The 20368-nt window shown below is 39.5% G+C and overlaps 3 protein-coding genes and 1 long non-coding RNA gene across 5 annotated transcripts; all 4 read right to left on the minus strand.

The window, feature by feature from the left end:
* Positions 1-414: 414 nt before the first annotated feature.
* Positions 415-1246, minus strand: LOC105922638 (histone H1-like). Its single transcript, XM_012858528.3, has one exon. It carries the CDS (start codon positions 1213-1215, stop codon positions 613-615), a length of 603 nt encoding a protein of 200 aa, XP_012713982.2. The 5' UTR covers positions 1216-1246; the 3' UTR covers positions 415-612.
* Positions 1247-2289: 1043 nt separating this feature from the next.
* LOC105924276 (histone H2B 1/2) lies at positions 2290-4013 on the minus strand. The gene has a single exon (XM_012860139.2). It carries the CDS (start codon positions 3994-3996, stop codon positions 3622-3624), a length of 375 nt encoding a protein of 124 aa, XP_012715593.2. The 5' UTR covers positions 3997-4013; the 3' UTR covers positions 2290-3621.
* Positions 4014-7842: 3829 nt separating this feature from the next.
* Positions 7843-8315, minus strand: LOC118558332 (histone H2A-like). Its single transcript, XM_036128852.1, has one exon. It carries the CDS (start codon positions 8293-8295, stop codon positions 7909-7911), a length of 387 nt encoding a protein of 128 aa, XP_035984745.1. The 5' UTR covers positions 8296-8315; the 3' UTR covers positions 7843-7908.
* A 9060-nt stretch (positions 8316-17375) lies between these two features.
* LOC118558334 lies at positions 17376-19765 on the minus strand. 2 transcript variants are annotated; one of them, XR_004928313.1, is made up of 4 exons: positions 19519-19765; positions 19148-19378; positions 18863-18961; positions 17376-17434 (listed from the first exon to the last, which is right to left on the minus strand). It is a non-coding gene; the product is annotated as an uncharacterized LOC118558334 (long non-coding RNA). The 2 variants fall into 2 exon arrangements; XR_004928312.1 differs by having other exon boundaries at positions 19148-19524.
* Between the last annotated feature and the right edge of the window lie 603 nt (positions 19766-20368).

The following is a 20368-nucleotide window of genomic DNA, read 5'->3' on the forward strand; positions in this document are numbered from 1 at the left end:
CGTTAACGGGTTTCAAAAATGAGTGTATTTAATTTAATGGATCCTTGAGAAATACAAAAATGCCCTTTATGAAATAAAAGAATCCATCAGGAATAGAATCCATACTGAAGAAATTAACCTCTATAATTATAAAGTACGTTTAGTTAATTAGTTTAACTTGAGTTGGAAATATTCAGTCTGTGGGTTTTCAGTTTAAATCCATAAATATAAATATGTACAAAGTGTTTATTTCAGTGGTTTATATCTACACTATGACGTGGTAAAAAAAACATTGACTAAGAAACTAAACTAAAAACGTAAATTTAGTGCATCTTTGACATGTGCTCAGCTATGAACTCTATGTCGCTTTGTGTCAGATTACTGAGAACAACATTGTATTGAAAAGGCGTATATTATTCCATTAAATAGTCTAAATCAATGTAAGCAGTTTAATCTTATCTAGCTGCACATCTAAGGCTGTCGGGGAGAAGATATTTTAACCCAGATTAACTATTAATATCTATGCATTTAAACAGTTAATTCATGAGCTGCTGAGCAGGAATCAGGTCTTAATGGTGGAAGTGGTGGCTCTGAAAAGAGCCTTTGGTGCACTGAGTGCTGCTGGCAGCAGCTTTACTTCTTGGCCTTCTTAGCTGCGGGCTTCTTTGCTGCAGCTTTCTTGGCTGCAGGCTTCTTAGCAGCAGCCTTTGGCTTCTTGGCCGCAGCCGCCTTCTTAGGGCTCTTCTTCACCACCTTCTTGGGGGACTTCTTGGCCGCAGCCTTCTTCGGGGACTTCTTGGCGGCCGGTTTCTTAGCCGCACTTTTCTTGGGGGTGCTGGCCTTCTTGGCGGCAGCGGCGGCGGGCTTCTTGGCCTTAGCCGGAGCCTTCTTCTTCACCACCTTCTTGGCTGGTTTGGCCGCCTTGCTCTCCTTCGCCAGCTTGAACGAGCCCGACGCCCCGGTGCCTTTGGTCTGGCTCAGGGTTCCTGCCGTCGCCAGCTTGGTGACGGCGGTGTTGATGCGCTTGTTGGCCTTCGTCACATCCACGCCTTTGCCGGCCAGCACCTTCTTCAGCGCCGCCAGAGACATGCCCTTGCGCTCCTTGGACTCGGCCACGGCCGCCACGATCAGCTTGGACAGGCTGGGTCCATCCTTCTTGGCCTTGGACGCCGCCTTCTTCTTCGGGGCTTTGGCCGGGGCTTTGGCCGGCGCCGCTGCTGGAGCTTCTTCTGCCATGTTTCTCTCTTAATGTTCCTCTGAACGTGTGCGGCTCAGAGCAGGAGGCGGGACTTATAACACACATGAGAACCGTGAAGAAACAACTCAGCCCGCCGCTCTGCTGCCGCCTCAAATCTGCCCGCATCTGTGTTTTCTTCGCCGCCTTTTAGGCTTTAAATCTTCCTCAGATTTAGGATTTTTACCACAAATGTTACTGTAACGGAAAGGAGACTGTCCTCCCTCCACAATGAGATCAAATTTACTTTCCAGGACTTTCCCTTTTTGTTACAGGAGCGCTCAAAGGTGTCAGAAACGCTGTGCTTTTGTCCATCGAGTGACGACTTTTCCCCACATTTCGTCCAATAAAACATCTAAAATCAATGTGTAAAGAATATAAAATCCATCCTGTCGTTAATAAACAAGATTGCGGATATGATACAAATAAAATGGTTGTGCTCGTGTGATGATTTTAGTTGTAAATGGGGAAAATGTTCACGGGAGTAAACACACGGAAGCTGTCCATGATTCAGCCTGTCGGGACTTTTCTCTCGCATGAATCCGATGGAAAGGAAAAATCTTTTCACATCAAGTATTTCACTCAAATAACAGGACAATTACAACACATTCTAGTTATGTTGTGTACTTAAGCAAAAGGTGGTAATTTTTATTTTTCTGAATATAGATCTAGTTCTTTCTTGATTTCACTGAATACTATTTTCATGAAACCAAAAGTGGAATGAAAATGTTTCGCAATTTGATTTAAACAGTTTCCTATTTCAGTTGTTGAACAACTCAGGGACATGATTTGCATTTTATTCTCTTACCCTAACCCTACATAGTATAGCATCTATTAGGAATTAGATTTTCAATAGAAGTTAAACATCAACTATTTCAGGAATAAACAAATGTGGATTGGGACCAAAAATGTTTTTACTTATGGAGAATTTGAAAGTTAATTAGATGATGTATTTTTGAAAGGTTTTGGCAGCTTCATTTAGCTCATGTTGGCAAATCATCTGCACTAAAGATTATTCTGATTTTTGACACTTCCTTTAAATTTGAAGAACAGATCAGAGGATGAACAGGTCAGTGACACAAACATTTATTAGAAGTTAGCAGAGAAGATGTTCAAAGTGACAAAAGAGTGCAACATCTCTACCTTAACCAAAAAGAAACAATGCTGTTGGAGCAGAAAAAGCGAGTTAGTTGTAGAGAATTGCTGAAAAAGTCAATGCATGAGTGATATGAGTTTTATTTGATGGATAATTAAAGCTGTGTTCTCACACTTCTCTCTTTTAACAGCAAAATGCAAGAAAACCAAGAAGTAGAAAATATCATTTAATCAGGTATTGTTCAACTTTAAGTTATGTGTAACTTTAATCAACTAAAGCAATAATTGTCTAAATTCAACATTTGCAATTAATGATGGGATAGTGCAAAATATTGAAAAAGGTGATATGTTAATATTTCGCCAGAATTTGGCTTCACCTATCCTTCTAAAAAATTCTTGACGGTGTTTAATGTGTGCCAATATCACTTTATAGTAATCATTTAGTAATAATTAGAGCTGAAGTAGCAGTCTGAAAATATGATACAGAATAAATTACTGTTTTCAATCTCTGTAGTTATTTTATAGTTATAGTTCTTAATCTTGCAGATATCTGATTATGGAACACCTTTAAACTATAAGAAATAATGACTGACAGCTCTGCTGTGTTTGTGGCTCTAAATCATCTTATAGGTGATGGGGGGTCCTGATTATTTTTTTTCCTGTTCAAGGACGTTCACTTCAGAGAATGTATCTTCTTCATAATGAAAAGCCACTGGTTGGCATAAAAACTAAATGCAGCACAAAGTTGTTCAGAAGAAAACTCAGTTAGCCAAAACAACTCTGCTCCATGAAAATACCCTGCTACCGAGCTGTTTGTCATAAATGGACTCAGGGTAAAGGCTCAATTCTCTGAAACAGAAAAACCAGAGTAGATTCATCCCATTTACCCCAGAAACAACCCTGATTATTCAAAAAGCCAGTTTTCTGAAACAGGCAACAGTGAGTATGACAGCATGAGCTACTCAGGAACTGTTTTCTAAAGTAAAACACAACCATCCCACTTAGAGAAAAACATTTCAGTCTGGTTTAACTACTGTATTTCCTCATGCTCATTTGATCAGGTGATCACATCTGCTAATTTCTTAGTGAACAATTATTAGGTCTAAATTTGGGTGAAACAATATGAATTTGGTACTTCCAGAAAAGCCTGGATTCAAGAAAAGATCATTTTAAACGTAGCTGCACAGTTCGAAAGAATAAAAAATAAATATAATAAACACATAGTGGACCACGGAATTCCAGGAGTTTTACTCAAAGTTGCATGTGTGTGGCCCTTAAAAGGGCCTTTGTTGTGTTGATAGCAAACAGCTTGTTTACTTGGAGCTAGTGTACTTGGTGACGGCCTTGGTTCCCTCAGACACGGCGTGCTTGGCCAGCTCGCCGGGCAGCAGGAGGCGCACAGCGGTCTGGATCTCCCTGGAGGTGATGGTGGAGCGCTTGTTGTAGTGAGCCAGGCGGGAAGCCTCGGACGCGATGCGCTCGAAGATGTCGTTGACGAACGAGTTCATGATGCTCATGGCCTTGGAGGAGATGCCCGTGTCGGGGTGCACCTGCTTCAGCACCTTGTACACGTAGATGGCGTAGCTCTCCTTCCTGGTCTTTCTCTTCTTCTTGCCCCCTTTGCCGGCCGTCTTGGTCACGGCTTTCTTGGAGCCCTTCTTGGGCGCAGACTTGGCGGGTTCAGGCATCCTGATGACTTGTTCCTGGAAACGGCAACGAATGAGCCAGCAGGGGGAGGGAGACTGGTCTTATAGAGGCTGCATGTAAATCAGACTGTGCTGTCCCCGACCTCTGATTGGCTCAGCTCATGAGAAGCATAACGTCCTTAACCATGAGCGTGAGGATATAATTTTTGTAAATTTTAGATTGATTTTATCTCTTATTGTGTGCAGCCCTGATTGGGGATTAAAGGAAGCAATTCATGTGTAATATTTGATCAAAAATCATTTATACTATCAGCTACTTTGAAATACTGCAGTACTATCATCCATATTGCATAGTAGCTCGCTCTGCAAAAAGACTGTTTAACTTGAACGTTTCATCTTTTTTTTTTTTTACCCGAGCATGCAATATTAATAACGATGCTTTAGAACTAACATTAAATTACCTTGTTTTTGTCATGCTAAATGGTAGACTGAGCACACACACACACACATATATATATATATACATATATATATATATATATATATATATATATATATATATATATATATATATATATATATATATAGAGCACTTTTCCAGTCATACTGACCACTCAAAGCACTGTACACTGGAGCCACATTCCCAAAATCGCACTCACTAACGCACACACATTCATTTACCAATACATAGCTCGGGGTTAGGTGTCTTGCCCAGGGGCACATCGACATGTGACAAGGGGAAGCTGGAATCGAACCCATAACCATCTGATTGCAAGACAACTACTCAACCCATCAAATCTCTATCACTATCGATCGCCATCTCCATTAAATTGTATCTGTCTTTGCCACTTCACGTGATTGGCGTTTGCATGATGCAGTAAAACGTGGTGGTCGGTCCGGACTCCACACAGTAATGGGGGAACGTTAATGTTTGTGGTTTCTATTCGACTCACATCCACAGATGTTTCTGCCGCTGCATTTATTCACAGCGTATGTAGTTATTATACATACTCTCAAAATGAATGTTTTATTCCCCTGCTGCATTAGATGAGCAGTTGTATTACAACAACCAGGGCAGCTTTCACTTGGTGGTGTTTTACACACAGATTTGTGGGGGTAATCCTGGTGTCCTACCAATGGAAAACCTTATGGGAGGATGTCAGAAAATGAGTGGGAGGCTTTGACTTTTTAAGCTATTTGTTCTTCTAAATGAAAATTAGACAGCTCTCATTGTAACTGATCCAATGTGCGTGTATGTTCCTTGTTAGTGTCTTGCTGGCTGCACACCTCTAGTGTTTATGTATCCAGTGAGCTTTGATTTACGCCGTTCATCATAGCTCCACTGCTCTTACCGTATACTTTGAAAATGGCCGAGAGTTGCAAGAAGCAAACTGTCTTACAAGCTTATGAAAAGAAGAGGAAGGCCTCAGAAGGAAGAAGAAACAATTTGGAAGTTGTCCTGTGTATGTACAGTTATTATTAAGTGACTTGGGCTTTCCTTTTCCTTCATTTTCTACTATACCTTTAAGATAAGTCAAATTGTGTTCATTAATTTTTTAATATTTATTCCTTGGTCATACATTTGTTTGTTTGTTGTCTGTTTATTGTCCCTCCCCTTCCTACATCTCTGCCTGTCAATAGCAGCATACACCAGGACCCGCTGTACAGTGGCGGTTCTAGACCAAGTTTACCAGGGGGGCCAAGGTGGGGCCAGTGTTTTTTCACAGGGGCACAGAACAAAAAAGTGAAACAATAAAATGGCAATATTTAACTGTGTAATAATATTAAGTGAGCCACTTGTGGTTTTGGAAGTGCAGTTTTCAAACACCTGATCTAGCAGTTGAAAACTTTGACCCCTAAGCTCAATACGGCTAAAGCTAAACGTGAAACATCTTAATTTCTAAATCCTTCTTAGAGTAAAACTGTATAGGTAAAAAATAAAATTGGTCAAAGTGACCAATCAGTTATGGTTTCTTTGCAAATAATTATGAGAAGTTTAATTAATGTTATGTCTTTAGTACAGGGGCCAGTGCCATTTCTACAGGGGCATGGGCCTTTGTTGACCCCTGCCTAGAACCGCCCCTGCCGCTGTAGTTTCTGTCATATGTACCAGCTCCTAGTATTTGTGCTTTTATGACAAAGTTTGAAATGAGAAAGAGATATGCACATTCTTCTTATCTGTGATAAATTGATTTAATACTGGCAGCTGGTATAGTTCACTTGTAATGAGGTTCTTTAATTATAAAGTGTGGGGTTTGATGTTACATGTTTGGGTATGAGGTCAGGTCACTGACTAATATAGATCGGAAAATTCCTGTTATGTTCCTCAGTAGGGAGATTTAGGTGTGACAGTGGCAAACATAATTATCAGTGATGAGAAAAATAAAGAAAATATAAGTGTAAAGATCACTGTGAATATTGACCAAAGGAAAAGGTTATAGAGGAAAATAGACATTTATATCAATACAGAGATGTATTTTAGACATTTTACAAACCACACATTTATGTAAGCAATAAAATGTTGAGATGCAGAAACGAAGAGACTGACACTTTGACTCACATACATTGACAGTCTTTTCAGAACTCCACAGAATATCCAGATAGGTAAGAGTGATCTTAACTTTGTGCCATGTTACTAGAGTCCACTATCATAAGGATAATTAAGCCCTTGAAGGAAACTAGTATGTTCATCCCATTAAAAAGCGTAAACATTCGACGGTTTTATTTCTAGAATTCACGCTACAGGCAAGTGCAAACACAATTAAGGATTGGACACAATCATTAGGATATAAACTTGTAGAAGAATCGTGTCTTATAGAAATGTGTGTGGCTCTTAAAAGAGCCTTTGGGTTGTTGCGTTCATTTGTTAGGTTTAGCCTCCGAAGCCGTAGAGAGTGCGGCCCTGCCTCTTGAGAGCGTACACCACATCCATGGCGGTGACCGTCTTCCTCTTGGCGTGCTCGGTGTAGGTGACGGCGTCACGGATCACGTTCTCCAGGAAGACCTTCAGCACACCGCGGGTCTCCTCGTAGATCAGACCCGAGATACGCTTGACTCCACCGCGGCGAGCCAGGCGGCGGATAGCGGGCTTGGTGATTCCCTGGATGTTATCACGGAGGACTTTACGGTGCCGCTTGGCGCCTCCTTTCCCGAGTCCTTTTCCTCCTTTGCCGCGTCCACTCATCGTTATGCTGCTGTGTTTCAACTGAATAATGACGATGGCGCTGGGAGCGTCTGTACTTAAACACATCTGTCGGACGTAAGAGAAGACATGGACACTACTGGCTTCCCACTTCCGCCTCAAGCTGCCAACAACGAGCTGTCACATTTCCGCTTATTGGACGAAGTCTTTGAAATAAAGATCGTCACTGAGTGTTACCGTGGTGACGTTTTAGTGTTTATAGCGTTCAAATGTTTATAAAAAATAAATGATTTTTGGTCTGTGAACTAGAAATAAGGTTTCTTTTGTGCAATGATTTCAGGCTTCATTTAGAGAGAAGTGGACTTAGATATTATGAAACAATAGCGTACAGATGGGCAATAACAATAACCTGTTATGGCCTAGTAAGTTGTTATATGGTCTTAAACCTACATGGTAGGTAGGTTTAAAAAAAAAAAAAAAAAAAAAAAAAGAAGTCAGCGTTATTTATTCAGTTTTTGGTGAAATACTCCCTGAGACGTTGTAACATGTCCTGTTCAGCCGCTACATTGTAACGCAGTTTATATCCCTTTGCGTGTAGTGCCAACATTAGTCTGTGTAATTGTTATCAGAGTATTACACCAATTAAAAATTTAGCCACTACCCTTTCAAGTATAAATAGTCGTTTTAAGGAATAATTTGATTATGTAGTTGCAACACACTGTATAAACCGTATATTATTTGGAGTTGTACTCTTAGAGGTTGATGTGGGTGGCTCTTAAAAGAGCCTTTGGGTTAGTGGATTCCAGGCAGGTTTACTTGGCCTTGGCGGGCTTCTCGGTCTTCTTGGGCAGCAGCACAGCCTGGATGTTGGGCAGAACGCCTCCCTGAGCGATGGTGACTCCTCCCAGCAGCTTGTTGAGCTCCTCGTCGTTGCGCACAGCCAGCTGCAGGTGACGGGGGATGATCCTGGTCTTCTTGTTGTCGCGGGCAGCGTTGCCAGCCAGCTCCAGGATCTCAGCCGTCAGGTACTCCAGCACGGCGGCCAGGTACACCGGGGCTCCGGCACCGACGCGCTCAGCGTAGTTGCCTTTCCTCAGCAGCCTGTGGACACGACCCACGGGGAACTGCAGCCCGGCTCTGGAAGAGCGAGTCTTGGCCTTGGCTCTAGCCTTGCCACCGGTCTTTCCACGTCCAGACATGTTTAATTACTTCAATGTTATCTTCGAGAGGAGAATGACAACAGTTCACCGGAGACACGTCTTTATAGGCATCATCTGTTCACTGATTGGTCAGGATTCAGCCGAAACAACATCGTCCAATCACCATAGTGTAATCAAGTTTTCTCACTGGTGTAATCACTTCCGTTCACCAGAAGATGAGATCTTCAAAGTAAAATAGCAACGTTCAATAATTTAAACGGCATTACAAATTAAAAAGCTATTGCTTCCATTTAACATCTCTTTATTGTTATAGAAAGAAGGTAAAATAATAATATACATAAATACGTTATTATTCTATTATTTGATTATTCTAATCAAAATAATCACAGCAAAATAAAATACACACATCCAACAGAAGTACTCAGACACCAGTCATATATGAGCAAGGGATTACCCAACTAACACTCACCTTTATAAATACCTGCACAAGAAAATGGGGTGCTGTATTAAGTATTTTAATACACTTTTTTATGTAAACCAAATTTAGTGTGCAATAACCTGTGTGCAATAATCCTGTTAAATAACCTGTGCAATTAAATAAGACACTTCAGCTGTTATAGTTATATCACTACCTCACTGTTGTTCTTTACCTGGTACCACTTTAATGTACAACATCAAATCCATATGTATATAAGTCATCTTAAATCTCTGGTTTATTTCCCTTTTTATTTTTATTTTTTCCCCGATCCACTGTATATATGTGGACACACTGTATATACCTCTTGCACCTTTTCCTCCTTTTGGCTCCTTCTTTTGAATTTTGAGCCGATGTGACACGTGAATTTCTCCACTGTGAGATCAATAAAGTCTATCTTATCTTATCTTATCTTAGCTTAGTGGAGTTTGAACTCTATTATTTTCCTACCAGCAGCTGTTAGACTTTATAACCATCACTTCTCCCAACAAACTTAAGTTTACATATCTGATGGTTCTGTTCATTCTAGTTAACATTTACTTGCATTACTGTAATTAAGGACAGCTTTTTTTGTACTTTACATTTTAAGTAATTAATAAAAGCTGAACCTTTACTTGATTGTGATTTAAATGTTTTTTTTTTTTTTCAGTTTAATTTTAAATCACATCCACTACTAAAATTAAAAGAAGAAACAAACAAACACTGAAAGCAACAGCAGTGATCCATCAGATTGGTTCTTGGTCAGAGTTGTCAAATCCCAACATGGAGGATGTTAGAGGGGCGAGCCAAAACACATCAACTACAGCAGAAGATGACCACCAAGAAAAAGAACAAAACCCATGGGACAAGTTTAATATTAGGTGCAAAAGAGGCAACAGTTTTATAATACAACTCAGTTTGCATAAAGCAATAGACTTTTCTGCATTTAAAAACATTGAACCGCCGCAAAAATTTGGAGGCAAGCAAAGAAGATTTTAGCCTAGTAAAAAAGTGCTTATTTTTTTTTTTTTCTTGGACGGTGGTGCATGACGTCTTCATCTTCACCATCGCCGTTTTTATCAGGGATCTGGCAAAACACTCAACAAAAATTTCATAAATTGATGGAAATATAACAAAGATATGCAACGTCAGATGCATCATTAAATCGATACAACAATGTCTTTAATACTAAAGTATAAAGTTCCCAACAAAGGATGCAACACTGGTTTTTGAAGTCACATCATGTTATAGCTAACATAGTTTATTTCAAGGGAAATTAAGATATAATATAAAATATTTCTTTAACTGGATTCTTGAATAAATCAAATTTTACTCTATGAAGAAAACAGCAGCACAATTGTTTAACTACGATCAATGTTTGCTTCATTTATTGTGGAATAAAACCTGAAAATACAGAAAAGAACATTTTATAAGTTTTACAATCTTAAAGAAATCTAAATCTGTAGGTCAGACCTCAAAGTCAGAAATCTGTTTTAATATCAGCCAATAGAAATAGGTCGGTGAGTCTCGCAACCCACCCCTTTGTCTGAAAGCTTTAAAAACATGAACAACATCTATAATATATAGTCTAACAATAAAATGTCTTCATACAAATATTTTTTTATTAGCAGTATAAAATAAAAACAAGTCTTTAAAATGAGGATGGGTGTACAGCTGTTTGTTACATTGTTTCAGTGAACTTTTCTCATCTCTCTGTGGCAGAAAGGATGAAACTTTCTTTCTGACTCATTTTAATAACATACTTAAAACAATCAAAATTAAATGTAACTGAAAAGGGAAACAGAAAAAGTTTTAATTGAACCAATATTCTGTCTACTAAAATATCAATCAATAGAGACTAAAGTTTTGTTTGTATAAAACATGGTAATACACAATCATTACCTACAATAACAACAGTATGAGTTGATATATTAGAGCCTCTAGTAAAAAAATTGTAATTTTTACACTCAAATGCCTGTACCGATCCGTTGTGGTGAAGAGAGAGCTGAGCCAAAAGGCCAAGCTCTCGATTTACTGGTCGATCTACGTTCCTACCCTCATCTATGGTCACGAGCTTTGGGTCGTGACCGAAAGAACGAGATCCCGGATACAAGCGGCTGAAAGGAGTTTTCTCGGTAGTGTGTCTGGGCTCTCCCTTAGAGATAGGGTGAGGAGCTCAGTCATCCGGGGAGGACTCAGAGTAGAGCCGCTGCTCCTCCACGTCGAGAGGAGCCAGTTGAGGTGGCTCGGGCATCTGGTCAGGATGCCTCCTGGACGCCTCCCTGGTGAGGTGTTCCGGGCACGTCCCACCGGGAGGAGGCCCAGGGGAAGAGCCAGGACACGCTGGAGGGACTATGTCTCCCGGCTGGCCTGGGAACGCCTTGGGATTCCTCCTGAGGAGCTGGCCCAAGTGGCTGGGGAGAGGGACGTCTGGGCCTCCCTACTGAAGCTGCTACCCCCGCGACCCGACCCCGGATAAGAGGAAGAGGATGGATGGATGGATGGACACTCAAATGCAAACATTATCATATTATACATGAGATAATAAAAAACATACATACAGAACTTTAACCTGAACAAATTTCCGCTCCTTTTCTTAGAGTACCTGACTTTGCTATAACCTTTTAACTCTCTCATTACCTGAAATATATATATAGATCACATGGCTTTATTTAGATTGCATGGCTGTGACAAGGGAAAATAAACAAAAGACAAAACGAGTGATTGCCTTTTTCCCCCAAAAAAACTTTAGCTTTCAGTTCATTCATTCAAATTTATTTACAGATGATAAAAGATAATAAAAAATAAAATGATAAAAAAACATTCTCTGACCTGTTTTCTATATATATATATATATATATATATATATATATATATATATATATATATATATATATACATACATACATACATACATACATACATACATACATACATACACATATATATATATATATATATATATATATATATATATATATATATATATATATATTCAAAAATATATCTGGTTGTTTTATTCTTTCATTTTTTTTTTTTTTTTTTTACAAGCACTGCAACTAAAACTGATGATCTTTAGCTACAATTAAGCTAATTATTAATAATAATTTTACTTTATTTTGTTACACAACCCACAAAACGAGTTTAAATGAGAAACAAAAGCAAAAGGCCTAAAGTCTCCCTGAAAAGGGACAAAAAGAAGAACCCGTCCAGAGGACCTATCCAATTTCTTTTTTTTTCTACCTGGGTTATTGAGATGCATCAGGATAAAAGCTGTCAATATTACAATGTTTCATCTCTCCCACTTGACACATAAACTTTTAGCTAATTGGGTGATAAAATATTTTTCCAGATTAATCCTGCGATCACCAGTGGGAGTAGGGCCTGGTTTGTTGTTTCAGTTGGGGATGGAGGTTATAACACTGTAGACGCTGTTGGGATCATCAGAGGCTGCAGCAGAAGAGGAACAGGCTCTCACAGTGCTGTAGGTCACTGCAGCATGATCACCACCAGCCTGGAAACAGAGACACAACGTTACAGCTTTATTAAAGAGAAGTTCACATCATGCTAGCCTGAACCTCCATGGTCCAGATTTAGATACCCAGACCTCCTAATCCTCCCAGATCTTTTTGTTTTCAGCTTTTCCACTGACCAACAGAGCTCTGATGTTCATGTAAAGCACCCATTCCCAGCAGCCATTGGGTGAGAGAGGGGGCACACCTTGGACAGGTCACCAGTCCATCACAGGGCAACATAGAGACACAGAGTACAAACAACGATGCACACACACTCATACCTAAGAGTAATTAGACAAACCAGCTGACCTAAAAGTCATGTTTTTGGACAGTGGGAGGAAGCTGGAGTACCCTGGGGGAAACCAGTCAGTGCATGAGGAGACTCCCAACTCCATGCAGAAAGACCCTGTTCAGGTATTGACCTGTTCTCGGCCTCCCCTGGTTCTTTTATCTGATAAAGTGGTGTTTGCATTGTAGACTTCTGTAGTAATAAAATTACTCTTTATACCGTAACTATATTTTGCCATATTTAATCTAAAAGGCAGAGGAATGTTTTACAGACACATCAGCGCTGACGGGCTCTTGATCGAACATGATGCAACGGCAATGAATGTGGCAAGAGCCCCGACTGATCATTTCTTAAGCCTATAAAGAAGTCTAGGTACACGCCCATGCAAGGACTGTACGCTTCCTAACATGTCATCAGTAAAATAATGTGTCACCACTTGGGTGCTATCTGATGACCTTGTGTCCCAGCCTGTCTAGGTGTGCATGCCACTCCCAGGACCGACGTTCCATTCATTCATCCCTTTTCTACATTCTACTCATACACCGCATTTCTAACAACCCCATGCTTAGATTTAAACTCACGACATTCTTGCTGCAAGGCAACAGTGCTACCAACTGCTCCTACATGCAGCCCTATTCAAAACTTTGATTTTTTTTATTATTTTATTGCAACAATATTTAAAATTTAAATACTAAACACTGATCTAGATCCTCTCAGATCTTAGATCTACAGTAGATGAGATCTGAGCCCGTTCCGCTCACTATTTCTCCTTTTTTGTGGATTTTGTCTTGTTTGGCTTTTATTATCTTCTTTTTTTACCTCATCTCATGCCTTTGCTGTGTATGAAAAGTCCTCTAAATAAAACTACTACACACATTTGAAAATGCATTAATATAAACAAAGTGTGGCATGCAGTACCACATCTTCTCTAAAGAGGGCACCATTGAGCTCATTGTTTTCTGTTTGTGTTTTCATGAGTAGAAGGTCACTGCAGCTGAGCTCTGAAAGTCAGCTACAGTGACCCGGGAGTTCATTTCAGAATCGGGAAGAAATTATATCAAAACTTGAAAATCTTAAATCTGTACTTTTAGAGGTAATTTTTTTTAAAGCACGTTTAAAATAACTCATTCCTTTCCTAAGTTAAAGGGACATAGCAAGCAAAGTACACTTGGCATCCACAGAGCTCTGACATCTGGATCTTCTTCCTGTCTTCCCTTAAACATGTCTATCACCATGTTCTCTTCTCCAGGAGCAGAAGAACTTGAAGATCTTCCATCCCCCTTTTGCCAACATTACTTCTGTAGTTTGTGACCATAGCTGCACACGACCAACCTGCTTTGGTGGTCTTGGGGACAATGCACTGGTGTAAATCTCTGGGTTCGTTGTTCGCTATTTTCTTAAAAAGCTGTCCTGTGAAGTTTGCCGTGGGTGTTTAGTGACTGATGCATCATTTATCCTGGAGCTATCATTTGCTCACCCTAAAACACAAAGGATCTGATGATTCCTTCTGAGGACACAGTGAAGGCGCTGAGATCAGCTGAGCGTTTTATTCACCAGACAATGTCAGGACAAGCTGTCAAAGTGACCCTGATCCATCAGGCTGTGCAGGCTGAGATGGGTTTTGAGGTTGTCTTTTTTCTTGGGGAGAACATTCACGAAATACGGCTTTGAATTGACAGCCACCATTTGGTGCTGATTTCATTAGTTATGCCTGTCTTCCATAAACTAAGGCTGCACCATACCGCCAAACACTCCTAAGTTGCATAGTAGCAACATATGGAAAGAGCTGCGCAAGATTATTTAACTTGCGCTCACCCAGACTACAATGATTATCTACTGTCTGAAAGAAAATACGAACTGTGGAGGAATTAAAACAAGGACGAATGACAGATAACACAGAGAAGATTCAACCCATTAGGCATGTTGAACAAAACTCCAGGTTTATCCAGGTACAGTGAGGAAGTAGATGGATAAACAATGGTAAGAAAGCTGTTTCCTGGAAAAGGTTTCATAAATTGATTTTTGCACTCTAATAAACACGTCAACATTGTGATGTTTTCACTTAGATTAATCAAATACTGCAATAATAGCAGTTCAATGAGCAAAATGTCTTGATTATTTTCCATCTCTGTTTCTTTTTTACATGACATTAATATATTTAGTGTCTTACCAGAGCTTTGCTATTTGTGTTGTTTCCATGACTGATGGTGGCGTAGGAAACATGGTCTTCCAGATCAACCTGGACAGAAGAAAGACTTAAGTTATAAAAAAGCCCACTGTCTTTTATTTAATTACAAAATGTTTAACTTATTCTCCTAAAATGTTAAAAAAATATTATTCTTCCAATTTGTGAAGTGTTCTGTTTGTCTTGTTGAACCAAAACTTTTAAACAGCTACTAGCTCTCTTGTAACAAATCATGATTTTTATTCCATCAGACGTTAAAGTTTCCCGTCTGGAGTTTCATTTACAAGAACAATTATCCAGAGCGTGGTTAATAATCACACTGAGTCCTGATTAGATCAGGGATCAGGCTGTGTTGTCTTGAGATTTTACTTCAGTTGTTGAGAAAATAACAACATCTGAACAGAAACTATGGCACAGACACACAAGATCAAATTCACGTAAACTGAACTCACAGCATTTTCATCAGCCTGTGGTTTCTTTCCTGAAAAAAACAAAACAAAAACAAGAGTCTGGTTTGTTTCAAACACATAATCCAGAAAGACAAGAAATATGTGTTTTTAGTTTTATCAGTCAGCGCTCTCACCCTTAGCTCTCCATCTGATGATCACCATGGCAACAATCAAGATAATGACTGAAACCACAGCTACTGCAATAATTGGAGCTGAAATGGAGTCCTTTCCTAATTTGAATGTGGTTTGTAGAAAATAAAGGCAGTTAAGCTTCTTTTAGATGTCCTACAAACTACAATTTTGTCAAATAAAAAACGTGTCGGCCCATTTAGCAATGTTTAAGAAGATGCTAGAAAACTCCTCACCTTCATTCATTGAAGAATTAGTACTTTGAGCAGTTGTTGCTTTCCCTGTAGTGGTTGAGTGTCCTGAGAAAAATCATCATTAACAATATATGATATTACTTTATTGATAAATATAATCACCTTTCCCCCCTAAGATTACAATAAATTACTGATAAATTAAGATTTTATTTAGCAGAGCAGAATTTTGGCACACAATTTGTACATAATCTTAGTTATCTGGTTTATTTTTAATAATTATTTGGTCAAACTTCAAAGTGCAACAAGTCTGTTTTTCAGTTCTATCTTGCAGAGCGAGTCATTACTCTCGTATTCATACAGCATCACTTTGTAGCACAGATAAACGAGTGTTTAAATCAGATTCAAAAACAAATCAGATGTTTGTTTTTTGTTTTTTTGGTGGGGGGCTTTTTTGTGGTACAAGTGCCCCTTTTATCAAAACTTTAAAGTTTTGGAAATAACTGTTTTCTACTGTTCCGTGTAGTGGGGTGTAGTATGCTTGGAGCAGGAGCACAATGCTGCCCTCTAGAGTCTAGGAGAACAGTGCTACTTGGGCCTCTGGGCCACCTGCCCACCCAAGAAATCTGGATTTAAACATAAGGCCTGTTTACACTACACTTTTTTAACCGAGCCGAGACCAGTCCGAGCTCGGTAACCGAGATAACTCTTGTGTGTAAATGGTCAGCAGACTGAACCAGACCGCGCTAACGATAACCGGACCGCACTAACTGCAGACCAGTTCATCAGTAGGTCTCGGACTGGTTTTTTTTATCCCGGTTCCCTGAGAACGAGGAGCGCATGAGCAGACCGCGTCATGCCCTTACAGTCAGCTGACTGTCAGCGGGTTTCCCGGCGTGTCTGGCTGCACGTCCCGATTCACACTCCATTCAGACAAATTTCAGACATTCATAATAATACTAGCTTCCTTACCGTGCCACACGGTTTCCAGTGATGACTCTGCTTATGAACCTCGGCGTCTGTTGTTGTTTCCTGCGTCTGTAAATCCTTATTAGACGTTCATTTGTCTTATCCACGTCCCAAAAGCCGACTCTGTCTAACCATAACATCCTGAATGTTACGGGTGCCGCCAATTTGATTTGCTCCGTCCCGCCTTCAATCCCAGAGAGCGGTAGTACCGCAGATCGCCACTAGGAGGCGAGGAGCAACCAAGGAACCATAACCGAGATAACTCTTGTGTGTAAACGGCTGCTTTTATCTCAGTTAACTGGACCAAGCTCGGACCGGTCTCGGCATGGCTTGGTTTTTAGGTGTAGTGTAAACGGGCCTATAGATTTTCAAGAAACCACAACTAATATTCAGGGATTCCATTCCAGCAACTCCTTTCAAAACATATTTGTGCTCCTGAGACTAGAAACTGCACCAAAAACCCAATTAATATGGAGGCGGTTTGGTTGCCATGATGCAGGCAAGCTGATATGAATATTTAATAAATTTTTACCACTGCTGCAGTCATTAAAATAGTGCATAGCCGTATTTAAATTGTACAACTACCCTATTATAAAGCAATAGCAGCAGCTAGGTATTGTTTACAATGAAATGCAGGTTTATCTTGTTCACATACAAAAAAGCAACAGTTTATGAAAACTCAACATCAATGTAAGCGTTTCAACATTAGTTAAATAATACAGTTATTGGTGCAGTGTAAGTAAAAAAAAGTAGTTCAGGTTAATTTCAATCAGTCTTTTGGCAGAACAACAATGATGTATGAAACTATAGATAGAAAAAAAGTTGACAGATGAGGCAAAATCACAGCTGCTAAAACCTTAGGACGTTTTAAAAAAAAAAGTCATTTAGTTTTAAATAATAATCATATAAAACTCATAAGAAGATTCTGTAAACTCCTCACCTTTATTTGATAAAGCTTCCTTCCCAGATGTTGTTCTTCTAGTAGTGGTTGGGTGACCTGGAAGAAGATTTACAGTACATAAGCAGGATTTTCTTTAGGATTTTCAGGTATTGGGTCAGACAGCAGGTGTGGCTGCCCACCCCAGACCAGCCCCTCTGCTCGAATCTCACTCCTCACTTTGTGGATCCTTTCCCCATTTGCTAAGTCATCAATCCTGTGACATTTAGACTGAATGTCCTCAGTTCTATTAAAGTTCATCCCACTTTTAATCCAAGTCATCCAAAACTATCCTCTAGCAGTTCTCTGGTTCCTCCTTCTCCTCAACATCCTTATCCTAAATTATTGGATGGAAGCCTTGTCTACTCCATCCAGCGACTGTTGGCTGTTTGTCACCTTGGGTGTGGACATCATGGACTGGAAGAGGTATAGTCTGGAGGAGACTGTTGGATACTGAGGACTTTCATCAGCACCACACTGATGCTCCTGGACTGTCTGATGCCAACCATACAGGAGGAGATACTTTCACCTCTTTTCTTGTAGTTTGGTTGGCTTTTATTTTTTTTTCATCTCAGGTATCTTCCTGATGCAGCCTGATGAGTTACCCCTGGTTTATCCATCACCTGTCTCCTACTGAAGCTGTCAGTTTTCTCCCCTCTGTTAGTCTCTACTTCTCTCTGCATTCCAGACCTTTCTCATATGACTTAGTAATTTTCTGTCAGGTGCACAGATCTGTGTGGCGGTTTAGTGGTGCATTCTTGCTTTTCTCCAGCAGGATGTGACCAGCTGTAAGATCATCTAGTGGAGCATGAGTCCAGTTTGCTTTCTCTTCCACAGTCAGCGACCAGAGCCCCCAGTTTCCACAGCCTCTATTTCTACACTCATTCAGTAAAACCTTTAAACTGCGTACCTGCCTCCAGGTTTGTGTTCCTGTTCAGAGCCACCATGGAAAAACGGATCATGACATTTTCTGGATTTTGACTTTTTCCTCATTTTCACTACCCTTCTGGATTGTGGGATTGATTCTGTATGATTATGGATTCTACTCTGTGTGCTTGTCAGCCTTTGAAAAAGCAACAACAGCAGCAGGTTTTAGCTTTATAATGAAATGCAGGTTTAGTTTGTTCACACAGAAAATGTTTCAACATTAGATGAATAATAAAGTTATTAGTGCAGTAGAAGATAAAAAAGTAGTTTAGGTTCATTTTAAATCAGTAAGTCTAGATACAATGAAAACGATGATGTATGAAACTATGGATCCATACAAGTTCTAAGGTTTGAATTATAAGTGAATTACTAGCAGACCTTGTTCAATGTTATCCTCATTTTGCATAGATTGGTTTTAACGAGCATTTTGAGTTTAGTCTCTGAAGAAACTGAGAAACTGATTTTGAGGAAGTGACATTGAAATGCAAAAACTGGAAGATAAAAATGTTCAACATACAACAGAACACATAAATATATTTAAGAAATTAATAAAATCACTACCTTGTACGGTTGGTGGAACATTGACAGGATTCCGTTTAGTTGTCGTTGACTTGTTGTTTCCAGGTGTTTTAGTTGATTTACCTTCTCCTCCTGTATTTTCTATAAATGAGAAGAAAGTCGCAGTCAGAAAATTTTCATGTTTGTGTTTATTAAAGTTTCCAAAATTTTAAACAGTCACATTTGGTGTTATTAGTAACTATATCATTGTCCAAATCATGACACTAATCAGTTTCATGTGATGTCAGTAATCTTCTACAGTTCATCATATTCTAACCTGTTTCTCACCTGAGGACTGAAAACTGAAGGTAAACTCTTCATTAGTAGAACTATGAGTCACTTTACACTGAGATAACTTATTCCCTGATAAAAAAGGGGAAGTAGCAGAGCAGCCAGTCTCTGCTGGAGTTTGGTTGTCGTCCAAATCTTGATAAACCCACTTCACTTTGTATCTACAGGGGTCAGAGGTCACCACAGAGCAGCTTAATGTCACGTTCTGATTCTCCTTCTGTTTAGTCACTGATGAAGACAGAAATAGTAAAACAACACAGAATTAGATAAATTACCTCCATCACTGTAACAGTTTTCCTTTATTGCTGAAACTAAATGGTCTGACATGATGATATGTTAGTATTTATTTAACTAATATTGATACTCACTGTGAAGAACAGACAGAACTACAGCAGACTGATGAGATGGAGTTTCTTTGTCTCCTCGTTTCCATTGTTGACAGTCATAACGTCCAACATCTTCCTCTCTGACCTTCTTTATAACCAGAGAACATTTTGCTGCTAGTTTCAGTCTGTCTGCTGTAGAGTTGTTATTCTGATTAATCTGACCCAGAGTAAACAGCTCTACTGCTGCTCTGTTTCCTGAACCAGAGAAGGTCCATGTAGTACCGTTACACTTCTGACCTTTGATCACTGTTGAACATGACAATGTGACTTCATCTCCAGCTCTCGTTAAAACTGATGTTTCATCTGCAGTGACTGTTAGAAGATAAAACAGAACCATAAATATTAAATCTGAACACAGTGAATAAAACAGATCTATAATGTTCTAACTCTATAGAAATGTTTTCTGTCTTCCTACCTGTGAGCTGCAGGATCATTAATAAAAACCCTTGAATCCATGCGAGCTGAGCCATTGTGCGTCTGTTGCTCTCACCCTCAGAACTGTCTGACTGCCTCCTGAACACAGATGCAGCTTCTACTTCCTGAGACTCACCACTTCCTCTCACTGACTGATGATCTGCTCATTGCTTTATTTGGTCACATCAATTAGTTGCTTCAACTCAGAATTCAGGACTAAACATAGTATTTCCAATAATGCATCAGTTTCCAAGATCCATAATAAGAGCAACAAGATGATTTGACAAGTAAATATTAACATTAGGAGACCATTTTGTTCAGTCTCATTATCTGACATTATAGACAGTAACATGCAAGAAGTCTTCAAAAGAGGAAGAGCAGTGTGAGAAGATTTTCACTTTAGATTAAATGTTAAAAA

Source organism: Fundulus heteroclitus, unplaced genomic scaffold (assembly GCF_011125445.2).
Source record: "Fundulus heteroclitus isolate FHET01 unplaced genomic scaffold, MU-UCD_Fhet_4.1 scaffold_123, whole genome shotgun sequence".
In the NCBI taxonomy this organism is placed as follows: Eukaryota; Metazoa; Chordata; class Actinopteri; order Cyprinodontiformes; family Fundulidae; genus Fundulus; species Fundulus heteroclitus.

Coding starts and splice junctions, on each gene's coding strand:
- LOC118558332 (XM_036128852.1), bottom strand. CDS start 8,295: ATGTCTGGACGTGGAAAGACCGGTGGCAAGGCTAGAGCCAAGGCCAAG.
- LOC105922638 (XM_012858528.3), bottom strand. CDS start 1,215: ATGGCAGAAGAAGCTCCAGCAGCGGCGCCGGCCAAAGCCCCGGCCAAA.
- LOC105924276 (XM_012860139.2), bottom strand. CDS start 3,996: ATGCCTGAACCCGCCAAGTCTGCGCCCAAGAAGGGCTCCAAGAAAGCC.